General features: G+C 38.1%; 2 protein-coding genes across 4 annotated transcripts in view; one reads left to right on the forward strand and one right to left on the reverse strand.

Annotated features, from left to right (window-relative positions):
- The window catches only part of CMSS1 (cms1 ribosomal small subunit homolog), a 394,265-nt gene that overhangs the window by 104,214 nt on the left and 276,509 nt on the right, over nucleotides 1–13,542 (forward strand). The gene's annotated exons all lie outside the window — the stretch shown is intronic.
- Nucleotides 1–13,542, reverse strand: part of FILIP1L (filamin A interacting protein 1 like) — a 116,673-nt gene that overhangs the window by 95,446 nt on the left and 7,685 nt on the right. For both annotated transcript variants that reach the window (XM_027557683.1, XM_027557776.1), the window contains exon 3: nucleotides 10,704–10,882. In XM_027557683.1, coding sequence (XP_027413484.1) covers nucleotides 10,704–10,882 — 179 coding nt within the window. The remainder of the gene's footprint in view (nucleotides 1–10,703; nucleotides 10,883–13,542) is intronic.

Below are 13,542 nucleotides of genomic sequence, written 5' to 3' on the forward strand. Positions count from 1 at the left end.
TATATGGTAGAAATTACTTATTTTGGAGAAACATGTACTCAGCCTCATAAATCCTGCAAATATGTTTCTTCTGAAACATTTTCTGAAGATATAAATTATCTGTTCACCAGGCATCTCAAATATTTCATGCTGTCATTAGGCAAGTCATGGAAATAAATGAGACAATGCTATGGGCATAATGTATTATGCATGATAAATAGGGAAGTTACGTGAGGAAGTGAGAATTGGTGGGTAGAAATTGAGTTAAATAGGAGAAATTGATTGAAAATTCTCACATACTCCTAATCAACCAAATTATCAAAAAGGAAATTTGACAAAGTGTACTTTGGATTCCGCAGTGTTAAACAAGTCAAACTTGTCTGTGGAAGGCCAGTACTATAAGCAGTATGAACTATTGCCAGATTTGTCATGTGGTAGGAAAGGTAAGCCAGGATCCTGCCTTGGGACTTTACAGCTTTTGTGGGATTCTACAGAGGGTTTCAGACCTTTCAGAGAAAGAGCAACAGAAGCAGTGTTTTGGAGGATTGGTGCTGGTAGGCCATTAGAATTTGAATTTGATGAGGAAAAGGAAATGTACTGAAATTATATTGACATTGGCAAAATATTCCTTCAAGAAAATGTTATGTTTGAGTATGTTTTTGATGATATGTTAGAATTTTGGTCAGAAGTAATACATCTCTAAAATCAAATTCCAAGTCAGTGGGAAAGTCTGATCGGGTTATGAACATTCTATGACTTTACATGGTTTTTAATATATTTTAAACGAGATCAGATTCAGGATTAGTCTCAGGCAAAGTTATAAAGTAAGAAATGGGTACTCTCCTTCACTGAGAGTGATAGTATAAATGGTCTATTTATATCAATAGAATGCAAACTTGGAGAAGGCAATGGCACCCCACTCCAGTACTCTTGCCTGGAAAATCCCATGGACGGAGGAGCCTGGTAGGCTGCAGTCCATGGGGTCTCTAGGAGTCGGACACGACTGAGTGACTTCACTTTGACTTTTCACTTTCATGCATTGGAGAAGGAAATGGCAACCCACTCCAGTGTTCTTGCCTGGAGAATCCCAGGGATGGGGGAGCCTGGTGGGCTGCCGTGTATGGGGTCGCACAGAGTTGGACATGACTGAAGCGACTTAACAGCAGCAGCAGCAGCAACTGAGCTACAGTTTTTAAAATCCTGAAAAGTTTTATAACTTTTGACCTAGCAATTCCACATCAAAAACTTTATTCTATGGCAACAGTCAGGAAGGCATAAAAATTAACCAGGATGTGAGGCTTTTCTTCATAGTGTTCTTTATAAAAGTAAAAAAGTAGAATGAATCTAAATGCCCACAATAGGGAATTTGAATAAATTACATCTGTATGACAATAGTATTCATGTACTTAAAAATTATGATGTTCAGGAATAGTTGGTGATTTAGGAAAATGTTCATGTTTTTGTCAGTGATAAAAACAAGATACAAAAACTATGCAAAGTATGAGTTGAGAGAGTTATTTTTAGTTTTTTTAAATAGTTAATATTTCTGATGTTCTTAAACCAAAATCCTATCTTTGTATGGTTCTCTCTTCCAGTGCCTTGATAAAGGGGACCCATTCTGTTTTATATCTGCTTTCAGTAGAATAATCCCAAAGCTCTCAGGCATATTTTGCTTTCTCTACCAAAATTGACTTGTTTCATATCTTATTCTCTAAAGCCTCTTGATGAAAGTGAAAAAGGAGAGTGAAAAAGTTGGCTTAAAGCTCAACATTCAGAAAACAAGGATTATGGCATCTGGTCCCATCGCTTAATGGCAAATAGATGGGGAAACAGTGTCAGACTTTATTTTGGGGGGCTCTAAAATCACTGCAGATGGTGATTGCAGCCATGACATTAAAAGACACTTACTCCTTGGAAGAAAAGTTATGACCAACCTAGATAGCATAATCAAAAGCAGAGACATTACATTACCTACAAAGGTCTGTCTAGTCAAGGCTGTGGTTTTTCCAGTGGTCATGTATGGATGTGAGAGTTGGACTGTGAAGAAGGCTAAGCACTGAAAAATTGATGCTTTTGAACTGTGGTGTTGGAGAAGACTCCAGAGGGTCCCTTGGACTGCAAGGAGATCCAACAAGTCCATTCTAAAGGAGATCAGCCCTGGGTGTTCTTTGAAAGGAATGATGCTAAAGCTGAAACTCCAGTACTTGGCCACCTCATGCGAAGAGTTGACTCACTGGAAAAGATCCTGATGCTGGGAGGGATTGGGGGCAGGAGGAGAAGGGGAAAACAGAGGATGAGATGGCTGCATGGCATCACTGACTCAATGGACATGAGTTCAAGTGAACTCCGGGAGATGGTATTGAACAGGGAGGCCTGGCGTGCTGCAATTCATGGGGTCACAGAGAGTAGGACACAACTGAGCAACTGAACTGAACTGAACTGAACTGAAAGCTGGACTAAGTGAAAAGAACTAATCCAGAAGATAATTTTTGAGAAGATATTAATGGAAAGTACTAAATTAAAATGTAACAACTTTTTCTACATTCTAGTCACTTATTCAGTAAATATTTATTAAACTTCTCCATGTACTTGGCCCTATAGAAGGAATTGTGAACAAAGTAAATCAGAAGCCCACTTACCTTATTATGGGAATATTTGATTTTTTATAATTCCTTTAGTCAAGATGATGTAGTTAGTGTGGGGATCTTGTGACACTGCCTTGGCCAAGGACCAGTGGAGTCTGTTGGTGCACTTAAAAACCATCATTTGAGGTTAGTCTTTATTTTGAGTATGTGATAGATTGTGCTTTTCATAATATCATTGCATTAACCTTTCTGTTTATGATTTCCATAAGGGGGACATAGGTCTCCATGGTTTAGGAGATGAGGGGGAAATTATTGAGTACTATGGTGTCCAGCTCAGTGTTACAATGTTAGATCCTTAGGACATCCAGCAATACCCCTATCTAAAGGAAATAAGATACAACCAGGCCTAGAAAAGGACCGCTTATTTGGGCCTGCTCTGTATTTTCAGCTGTCATTCTACCTGAAACACAACATGACACTTGTTTTTGTGTCTTTGTTCCCCATACCAAAGGGTATGTCCCTTGGAAACTTTTATTCATCAGCACATCCTTAGCACTAGCATAGGTTCCAATTAGGTTTCTTCCTCGCAATCCATAATATGCCCAGTGGTGCAGTAAAGTGTATGCAAATGAACTAACTTGAACAAAGGCAAATTTGCAGAAAGATGCCAATGCATACTGACTGTCAGCCATCATACTTAGCTCTTCCTATGCATTGTATAATTTAGTAATTTCAGCAACCTGTGAGATCCATATCATTTTATTAACAGATGATAAAATTGAGACTTACAGAGAGTAAGTACTTTGTTCAAGGTTAAACAGCTAGTAGGACCAGATGAGAGGATGGGAGCATGGTTCAAACTCCTGTTGGTTCTGACTCCAGAGCCTATGCTTTTAACCCAATACTATATGTACACCCTTCTAAGGAAAGGCCTTTCTGTGCATTGATATTTACTCAACATTTATGCCAGGCATTTCCTATTCTCATGGCTGGCAAAAGCTGTTTGCCTTCATCTTCTCATGAGAAATAATATATTTGCCAGCAAAGTTTACCTACCAGTTGGAAATTCAGGATACAGCTTAATTCTAATGTTCCACCTTGGTTTCCATTTATGAGACAGAATTTTCCATTTTGATATGGCTTAATGACTCTTCCTCCTCGTGGTATTTTATAGCCAGATGGAACAGAAGTTTGGGGTTGCCTTTCCACATTCAGTCTTTGACTACCTGTTTTATAGAGCTGTTAAGCTAGTAGCTATGAGCCAGTTAGATATATTTATCCAAGACTTACTGTATGTCTTCCACTCTCCTAGGGCTATGTGGGTCGTTGGATAATTACACTTCTTAATATCCTTTTTGACTAACCTTTCATCAGATTGCAACACCAGTGTCAGTACCACAGAATGAACACCTGCATCTTCTGAGATATTTTATGAAGGTCTTATCTTTTCAATTATGGTATAATTACATCTTAACTTTCCTTGGAATAGCAGGCACAAGGGTTGAGCACTTAGTAATGATTCTGGGGAGAATATTACTTACTATGTTATCAGAGCTAGCCTCTGGTCTGGCCCTACTTCTATTTAGCAGCAAGATTTGGGGATTTCTAACTGAGTCTTGATGGGCTTCACTTTTCACAGTTCAGAAATTAGAGGATTGGTCTTTATTGCTAGATCTTTACTCATTTAAATTTAGGATTGAGAGATTTCTGTAATTTTTTATGGCTATCTCATAGATTGATTCTCTGTGGTGGAATAAACGGAATAGAAAGGCTGTAAATTGACCTCAATTTGCGAAGGTGATACTAAGTTCAGTTTCTAATATGTAACATTCAAGAAGCGATAGGACGTACTTAAATCTAGATATCCTCTAAAAATGGAAACACTGCTGACGTAGATTTGAATCTGGTGGTTGAGGTGCTATCATTCTTACTGACCTCTTTTGCTAGTGTGGCTTAGAATGATGGGGTTGAAGTAAAAGATACTTATTCATAATAGTATCACGTAATCACAGTGTTTTAAATCTGAAAGAGACACACAAATATAGCCTGTCCCATTTGTTTACATACAAGGTTGGAGAAATGGAATTTGCCCAAATCTGGTCTAGCTGCAGATCCAGTTTGCAGACCAGCATCCCCTTTCTCCAAGTTCCCTCATCCCTCACTGTGCTTGTTATATTTCCTTTTAGACTGCTTTTTAACATTTGTAGTATTCTTTTGTAAGCAGTAAATTCATGAATCATTGTACATCTAAATACACACCCAGAATTATTTGTAAAATTTAGTTCAGCTTTCTGGGAAGGAAAAGCAATCAAATAGCGTCATCACTGTAGCCGAATTTTGACCTCTATAATTAAATAGTGTTGTATAGAAACCACTGAATTATGCAGTTACAAGGGTATGGTTTTGTGACATCTGCTGAAAGTTAAGTCATGATGTACAGTCCTAAACGAATGGGTTTTTTGGTTATCCTCGTGAGGTAATCTCTCTGAATCCCTACCCAGACCCCGTGTTAGATCTGAGGTATATGAACACTGGGCTGATCACATTGTGAGTTGCTGTAGAGTTACAATATAAATATGTTTGTGGTGGTCTCCATTTTGTTCTGACAAAGAACTGAATACCAATGACAAAGATCAAATGGAGATCTGCCATCCATTCCACTACTTACAAGACATAGCCTCGAGAATATGTAATACATATAACTCCTTGCCAGAAAACTGAAAGGAAATGATTGCATTTGAGTACAATGCATTCTACAACAATAGTTTAGTGTGCATGAAATTTAAAACTGCTGGCTTTCCAAATAGGATTTGTAAAAAGTAGACTTTACTTATTTATTTTTAAAAAACATTATGCTCTCTGTGTTATGCTTTGTGGGATATTTTTAAAAGCTGGGATTTAAGACCAAAAAATTTGAAAATCCTAATGGTAATAGTTGCAAGATACTGGATCCTCTTGAAGTACTGTAGTTTAATGTTTTTATTGAATTCTCCTGTTTTATTTTCATGAGTATTTAATGTATTATGTTTTTGTACCATACTGGTGCTTTTTTCCCTTACCCATCATGATTTCATAGTGCCCTGGAAGCCTTAGTATCAAATCATAAAGGCTATAGTGGTGTCTCTGTCCTACACATGCACAAATGAGTTGGGGTTATATGCCAGTGAGGAACTCATCTACTTCCTTCTCCTAGTATCTAGTGTAGGACCTGGCATATAACAGGCATTTAATTAATTGGGGTGTTTTTGGTTTGGGTTTTGGGTGGGTTGTTTTGTTTTGTTTTGGTTTGGTTTTAGTGAATGAGTAAGTGGCCAGCAGCATTAAATAGCTAAGTAACTAGTTAGTTTAACTAAAAAATAGATTAATACACTCGTTCATTTATATATATTTCAAGGGAGTATTCAAAACCTCTAGAAAGAAGATTTGATGTCTTTTGAGAGAAGCCTTTGAAAGTAATCCAATATATTCAGTTAACAGGAGAGTCAAATATGGCTCAGTGTTTCACTCACCTTTCCTGGTGCCCATCTAGAAAACAGGCCTGTCATAGTAGAAAAGAGTTAATGATAGAAATCTTTATAAAGTTGCTTCAGCCAAAGGGAAAGGTGAAAATGTTTTATTCTTTACTAAGGACTTAACCCAAGATATGGTCAAGGCAACAGCCTTGAAGCTGGGCTCCTGCTGACTTTGCTGCAAAGACCCTTCTGCCCCCTGAGCCATTGTTCTGTCTAGTCGCACTTGGGCAGGACAGCAGCAATAAATTAATTCTGCCTGTGACTCGTTCCTTACTATGTGGCTTTTGAGAAGCTACCATTTGAAGTCCTGCTTTATAAGATCACAACTATCAGTGCTAACCTACTTGGCGAAGATATTATAAAAAGTAATTTAAGGTTTTCAAAAAATCCATAGTTGAAGTCACAGTTTTAGACAGAGTTGCCATAACAATGTTTGTTTCCTACTTCAGTGGTGGTTTCAAGGCCAGAAGTGCAATAATATATATGGTTAGTATACATGGTTTGCTTTAATGTTCTAAGAAAGAAAGCATGATTTAAAAAAAAAAAAAAAAATAGGGAACTTTTTTTTCTTCCCAGCCTTTTCCCCCATTGAAACTGAAAAAGGAAAAAAAAAAAATTATGCAAGCTATTTTGAAAGTACAGACAAAATTGGCATTTCACTTATGGGAAAATTTTGCAAAACTGCACTGACTAAAAGTGATTTTTGTTTTGGCTTTCCTGTGAAGTCCTCCAAAAAGGCCAAAAATTACTGGCATTGCTTTTGTATAAAACCTTTCACATAGACTCCACTTGTAATTCAGCCAAGTACATAATTCAGGTCATCAGTGATACACATATCCACACATTGGAGCTGGTTGGTGAACAGAAAGTTGTCATGAAATGTGGACATATTATTTTATGGACAGACCAAACTGCACAGATAACAGTGAAGGAAACTTTACATTAACACACTTGGGAACAGGGTTTCCTGAGCTGTTCCCTGCCCCCACCCTTCTGCAGTGGGAAAGCCAATTGTTTACTGATTACGACAACGACATCATTTGGCAGACATTTTGGCCTCAACTCAGTGTGTGACATCAGCCTCCTTTAGGGTTTTCCACATAAAATGAATTCTCCAAAGAAAACACAGAAATGGAGCCTGAATTTGAAATCCATTATTACACCCTCTAAGGTCTCATTAACTATCTCAATCGTGTATTTCTTAATTTTTATTTAATTTCCAAGTAGATGTTATCTAACACTAAAAATAGGAGCTCTGAACTTTCAGTGTTTTCTCAGAGTTCCAGTCAGAAACTATATTATAGTTATAGAGCTATATTTATGGCTGTATTCACTCAAACCACTTTTATGGCGGTTATGATATCTTTGTTTCTTTGTACTGAGGGTCACTGATTCGGGAGTGGCTTATATCACTCTGTTAGAGGAAGGAAACATTATTCTTTGACTTCTTAGAAAAAATTAGTCTTGTTTTTGTGAGGGGTGGCTGCATGTTTGAGAGGAAGTACTCTCACTAAAGTTAGGTTTGTTCTGTCATTTGTTGTCATAGAATGAGATGTGTGAATGGTACTGTACTCTCTTGTGTAAACACCTCCTCAGTATATATTTACCTGAAATTACTAGTTCCCCCATTTCCTCTTCATGAGGTGGTATTCATTTAGTATTTTTATGCACATGGCCTTAAAGCAAGTAGAAGTCAGTTATGCCTTATGAGGCCCACAATCTCCCTGCTACAAGCATGGTGGCAGGAAGGGTCAGTGCACCAACACAGCCAAGCTCCAGGGACTGTGATGTACAGGTAGAGCAGAAGTATTGTCTGTGTTATCTTGTGAGTCGAGAATAGGCTTAACACTTTCATACCCAAAGAGTTCCATCTGGAAGCTGTGCCTGGACAAATAGAAATAGGTGAATATTCCCATGTCTTCTGGAATGGCTAAACATGGAATGAGAATCACTGCAGTCATTTTTTCCAATTTGGAGGGTTAATGGCTTGTTTACTTTCATTATTCTTCAAGACAGAAAAACTTTGTGTCCTATATGGCTAAAAAATATGATCTTTTAAAATTCTCCCCCTTAAACTACTTTGATACATGTGGCAATACCATTCTTAATATATTGAGTCTATGGTGTACAATTTACATTCATCTCACTATTTTCCTTTTGCTCTAGCCATGGCCTTTATTCCTACTGCTCTTGTGTTCTCATTTCTCAGTGCTGTTCTTCTTTACTCTCTATTGATTTAAATAATCTTCACCATCTGCCTCCCAACTTTATAGGGTTACTTCTGGATAGCCCTTCTCAACCTTCCTTCAGAAGACAGTAGAGATACAACCGTGAGCACTGGGACTATACCACCAAGAGCCTTCCACATTTCCACCCTAAATCTGTATCCTCTTATCTTCTCTGTTAATGTTTAGTAAGCCCCTGGGGCAGGGATTTACCTGCCTACTTCTTTATTCTGTGGTGGGCAGCACTCTGACCCTGGTGAATAAATATTCATAATAATGAGAGATGAAAGGAAGTGTCTGTGTTCAACAAGTTAGTGCCAAGTAAGTGTGGAGGCTAAATGAGGCCACGGGCGACAAACTGCAGGGTTCGAAATAGTATTTAATATGACATTGTCTTATCGAATACCAAATTGTATACGGTAATGTCTTAATCAGATCTTCCCTCAGTGCCAGACTTTTTTTGCTCATTTAACTTGCCCCTGAAGATACTTCAGGTTCATGAGGGGCAAAGTAACAAGACCCCTCTCTATGTGGTGAGTAGAAAACAAACCCCTGATGAATGTAGAAAAAGAAACTGGATGGGAGCGCCATTGGTTATGTAATTTGGATACCTTGCTAAAATATGAATTGCAAGTAGTCAAATAAAATAGTTGAGACTACTAGTATTTTAGAAAAGGGAACTCACAAGTAATTATTTTTTCTGTATTTTCCTGTGATTGTTAGAATCTAGCATCATTAGCCCTGTAACTTGTAAGAGAAGTATCCATGGAATAACAAAAGTGAAACAAAGATCCAGTAAAAATTTGAGATTGGTTATTTTCTATCTTTGCAATACTAATAGAGAAGAGTCATTGTCCTTTCAATTTAATAGGGATGTGCAAACTTTCTAAGGAGATTCAGAATAGAGAATCAAAGTTGAGCAAAATAATCTGCCTTCCATATGGTTATAAAATATTTACTAACCATTTTCTCCCTTCTCTAAATACTAGTTCACATTCTAAGCTTCTGTGTTCTCATTTCTTATTTATTCTTCAGAGTATTGTGATTTGGCTTCTGCTTTCACTGTTTTATTGAAATGACTCATTAAGTTCTTCAGTGTCTTCCTTATTGCCCATCTTTTTCTGTATTATCTTGTGCTATTTGACTGCTCACTCATTCTTGAGAGTCCTTCCTTGTTTGGCTCTTTGCTTTCTCTTCTGATTCTTCTAGTCCTCCGCCCTTCTTTATTCTTGCTCAGCTTCCCTTCTTGACCCTTTTTTTTTTTTTTTGGACGAAAACCCTAACTTGATGGATTGTTGTGGTGTTTTCTAGAGTTCCCATCTCAAAATTCTCTCCCCTCACCAAACCAACACCCATAGCTTCAGCTCTCACCAGCTGCAAAAACACATCACCAGCCCAGCCTTTCCCAGACCTACATTTCTAACCATGGATTGTCTATTTAGACATATTGTTCTCCCCACTGGACAGTGGAACACTCCAGGTCCCTCATGCTCAACTTGTCTGAAGCAAGACCCCCTTCCCCCTTTTGAACCAGAAACCCTGCAACAGCAAAAAGCTGTGCGCCACTCCCACCTTCTGCACCTTGGTGAATAACCAGGAGTATAACTTTCTATTTTCTTTTTTTTAAAAATATAAATTTATTTATTTTAATTGGAGGGCCAGGGTGGGATGATTTGGGAGAATGGCATTTCTGTTTTCCTTGCTCTGCTCTCTAGTCACATTAGTCACAAATTCATATTGACTATACCTCATAAACAATTCTCATTACACCCTGTTATCCCTAACCCTCTAGCCATTGGAACACATATCTGCCTCCAGGTTAAAGCTCCTCCGGTCTTTCTTCTATCTTTCCTTAATGGTTCATTAAGAAAGCATCCCTAATCAATTCATTCTCCTTCTCATAACTTGTCATTTGTTCTTCCTTGCCAACAGTATAAAATCCAGCGCCCGTGGCCAGCCTTTCCTTTGCTCACACCCTGTGCTATGCCATATGGAAAGCTTGTGGAAAGCTTGCATTCCCTCAGTACCCATACTCTTGTCTTATCTCTATGCTGTGGCACTTATTTCTGCCCTTGCCTTGTGTGTGGTTTCCATTCTTATTTGCACAAGGACTAGACCCATTACCTCCTCTCTGCAGCTTTCACAGGGCACCCCCTTGAAGAAGTAGGTGAGGTGCCCAGCACTTACATTTCCACAGTCCTATCACACCTGATTATTCTTGTGTTACATTGATACTGTTTTTAAACATATCCTTTTCTTCACTCTGTACCATGAGGTTTTTGAGACCAGAGGCTGTCATATTCATTGTATATCCCTGTATCCCTTGGTATAATACCCAACCCATAGTGAGAGGTTAGGAAGAGTTTGAGAATACTTCATTGTCTTGTCCCGAGTAGCCTTACCTTTCACATTCCTGTTCTAGCAAGCTTATGAATTCATCACTCTTCTCCATGTATTCTTTGTGTTTTCTCTTTTCTTCCTCCAATTCTAGTATGGTTTGCCTGTGAGATTTTTCTGCCATTAAAAGCTGTTCCAGGATTCGTCTATGCGATTCTTTATGTTGTTCCACGACTTTGTCCAACTACAAAAGAAAATACATTAATAATCTAAGTACAAAGCATTCATAAAACTGCCATCTCTCCTGCTTTTAGAAATGGTCCAAGTTTTAACAAATTCAACAATGGGTTTCTGATTTCCTTGTTTAGCTTTTATCATTACTCTTCTTAATTTTGATACATTTTGATATGTTTCAACCCAAATGTAACCTTCCGTCTTTTTTTTTTTTGGCCATACCACATGGCTTGTGGAATCTTAATTCCCACATCATCATGTTTTTCTTAACCAAAAATAAAAATCAGTGCCTCTGTAGATATCTGAATATCTTTCTGCTGCTTCTTTTGCCTCCAAAGAAACCGTATTAGAGGAATGATGGAAAGTAAAGGACAGTGTCTGATTCTGCCGCTCCCTTAGCTGATGGATCCTGCCCCAGCCCTCCCTAAAGTTCTCTGCCCATGTATGTTTCTTGGGTCCACAGCCAGTTTTTCACAGCATTATGTATGAAACTGTTGGTGTACTCTTTTCAAATACTTGAGAACCAATTCTGTCTTGGTATAGAGTGTGAATGTGACCCAATGTAAACACCAAGTCCTTTCTGTCTTACTTACACTTGTCTACTCTACTGGACTGTGAACTCCCTGAAAGCAGGGCCTACGTTCTATTTTTCTTAAATTCTTACCATCTAATAGAGTGATTTGCCTACAGTAGGTGTCTAGTATATGGTTACAGATTGAAAACAAAATAAGCAAGCAAGGAATCAAGAAAGAAAAGAGGGCTTTATCATAAATGGGTGTTGAATTTTGTTGAAAGATTTCTCTGCATCTATTGAGATAATCATGTGGTTTTCATCTTTCAGTTTGTTGATATGGTGTATCACATTGATTGATTTGTGTATATTGAACCTTCCAGGAAGTAGGTGTAGGAGGAACCTACCTCAACATAATAAAGGCCATATTCAACAAACTCACAGCAAACATTATTCCCAGTGCTGAAAAACTGAAAGCATTTCTCTAAGATCAGGAATTAAGACAAAGGTACCCTCTCTTGCCACTATTATTCAGCATAGTTTTGGAAGTCCTAGCCACAACAATCAGAGAAGAAAAAGAAATAAAAAGAATCTAGACTGGAAAAAAAGAAGTAAAACTCTCACTATTTGCAGATGACTTGATACTATACATAGAAAACTCTAAAAATTCCACTGGAAAATTACTAGAGCTAATCAATGAATATAGTAAAGTTTCAGGATATAAAATTAATAAACAGAAATCCCTTGCATTTCTATACACTAACAATGAAAAATTAGAAAGAGAAGTTAAGGAAACTATCCCATTCACCATTGCAACAACAACAACAAAATACTTAGGAATAAACCTACCTAAAGACACAAAAGACCTAAACTACAAGACACTGATGAAAGAAATCAAAGATGACACAAACAGATGGAGAGATAAAGAGTCAATATTGTGAAAATGATTATACTATGCAAAGCAATGTATAGATTCAATGCTGCTGCTGCTGCTAAGTCACTTCATTCATGTTTGACTCTGTGTAACCCCATAGACGGCAGCCCACCAGGCTCCCCCGCCCCTGGGATTCGCCAAGCAAGAACACTGGAGTGGGTTGCCATTTCCTTCTCCAATGCAGGAAAGTGAAAGTGAAGTCGCTCAGTCGTGTCCAACTCTTAGCGACCCCATGGACTGCAGCCTACCAGGCTCCTCCGTCCATGGGATTTTCCAGGCAAGAGTACTGGAGTGGGGTGCCATTGCCTTCTCCATAGATTCAATGCAATTCCTATCAAACTACCAGTGGCATTTTTCACAGAACTAGAACAAAAATTTTAACAATTTGTGTGGAAACACAGAAGACCCTGAATAGCCAAAGCAGTCTTGAGAACAAAGAACAGAGCTGGAGGAATAACCTTCCTGGCTTCAGACTATGCTACAATGGCAACAGTCATTAAGATAGTATGGTACTGGCACAAAAACAGAAATATAGATCAATAAAACAAGATAGAAAGCCCAGAGATAAACCACACACCTATGAGTATCTTATCTTTAACAAAGGAGGCAAGAATATACAGTGGAGAAAAGACAGCCTGATGCTGAGCTGTATGAGCTGCTTATATATTCTGGAGATTAATCCTCTGTCAGTTGTTTCATTTGCAATTATTTTGTCTCATTCTTAGGCTTGTCTTTTAATCTTGCTTATTGTTTCTTTTGCTATGCAAAAGCTTTTAAGTTTACTTCGGTCCCATTTGTTTATTTTTATTTTTATTTCCATTAGTCTTTGTCTTCTACATTGGAAGGCAGGCTCTTTATCACTAGCACCACCTGGGAAACCCTGCACGCACTCTAGGAGGTGGGTCAAAGAGGGGCTTACTGTGATGTATGTCAAAGAGTGCACTACCTATGTTTCTCTCCAAGAGTTATATAGTTTCTGACCTTACATTTAAGTCTTTAATACATTTGAGTTTGTATGATGTCAAGAAGTGCTCTAGTTTTTTTCTTTTACATGTAGCTGTCCAGTTTTCCCAGCACCACTTAATTATTGGAGAAATGCAAAACAAAACACCAGTGAGGTATCACCTTACACTGGTCAGAATGGCCGTCATCAAAAAATTTACAAGCAATAAATGTTGGAAGGGGTGTGGAGAAAAGGGAACCCACTTGCACTGTTTGTGGGAGT

The sequence above is a fragment of the Bos indicus x Bos taurus genome, chromosome 1, assembly GCF_003369695.1.
Source record: "Bos indicus x Bos taurus breed Angus x Brahman F1 hybrid chromosome 1, Bos_hybrid_MaternalHap_v2.0, whole genome shotgun sequence".
NCBI classification, from domain to species: Eukaryota; Metazoa; Chordata; class Mammalia; order Artiodactyla; family Bovidae; genus Bos; species Bos indicus x Bos taurus.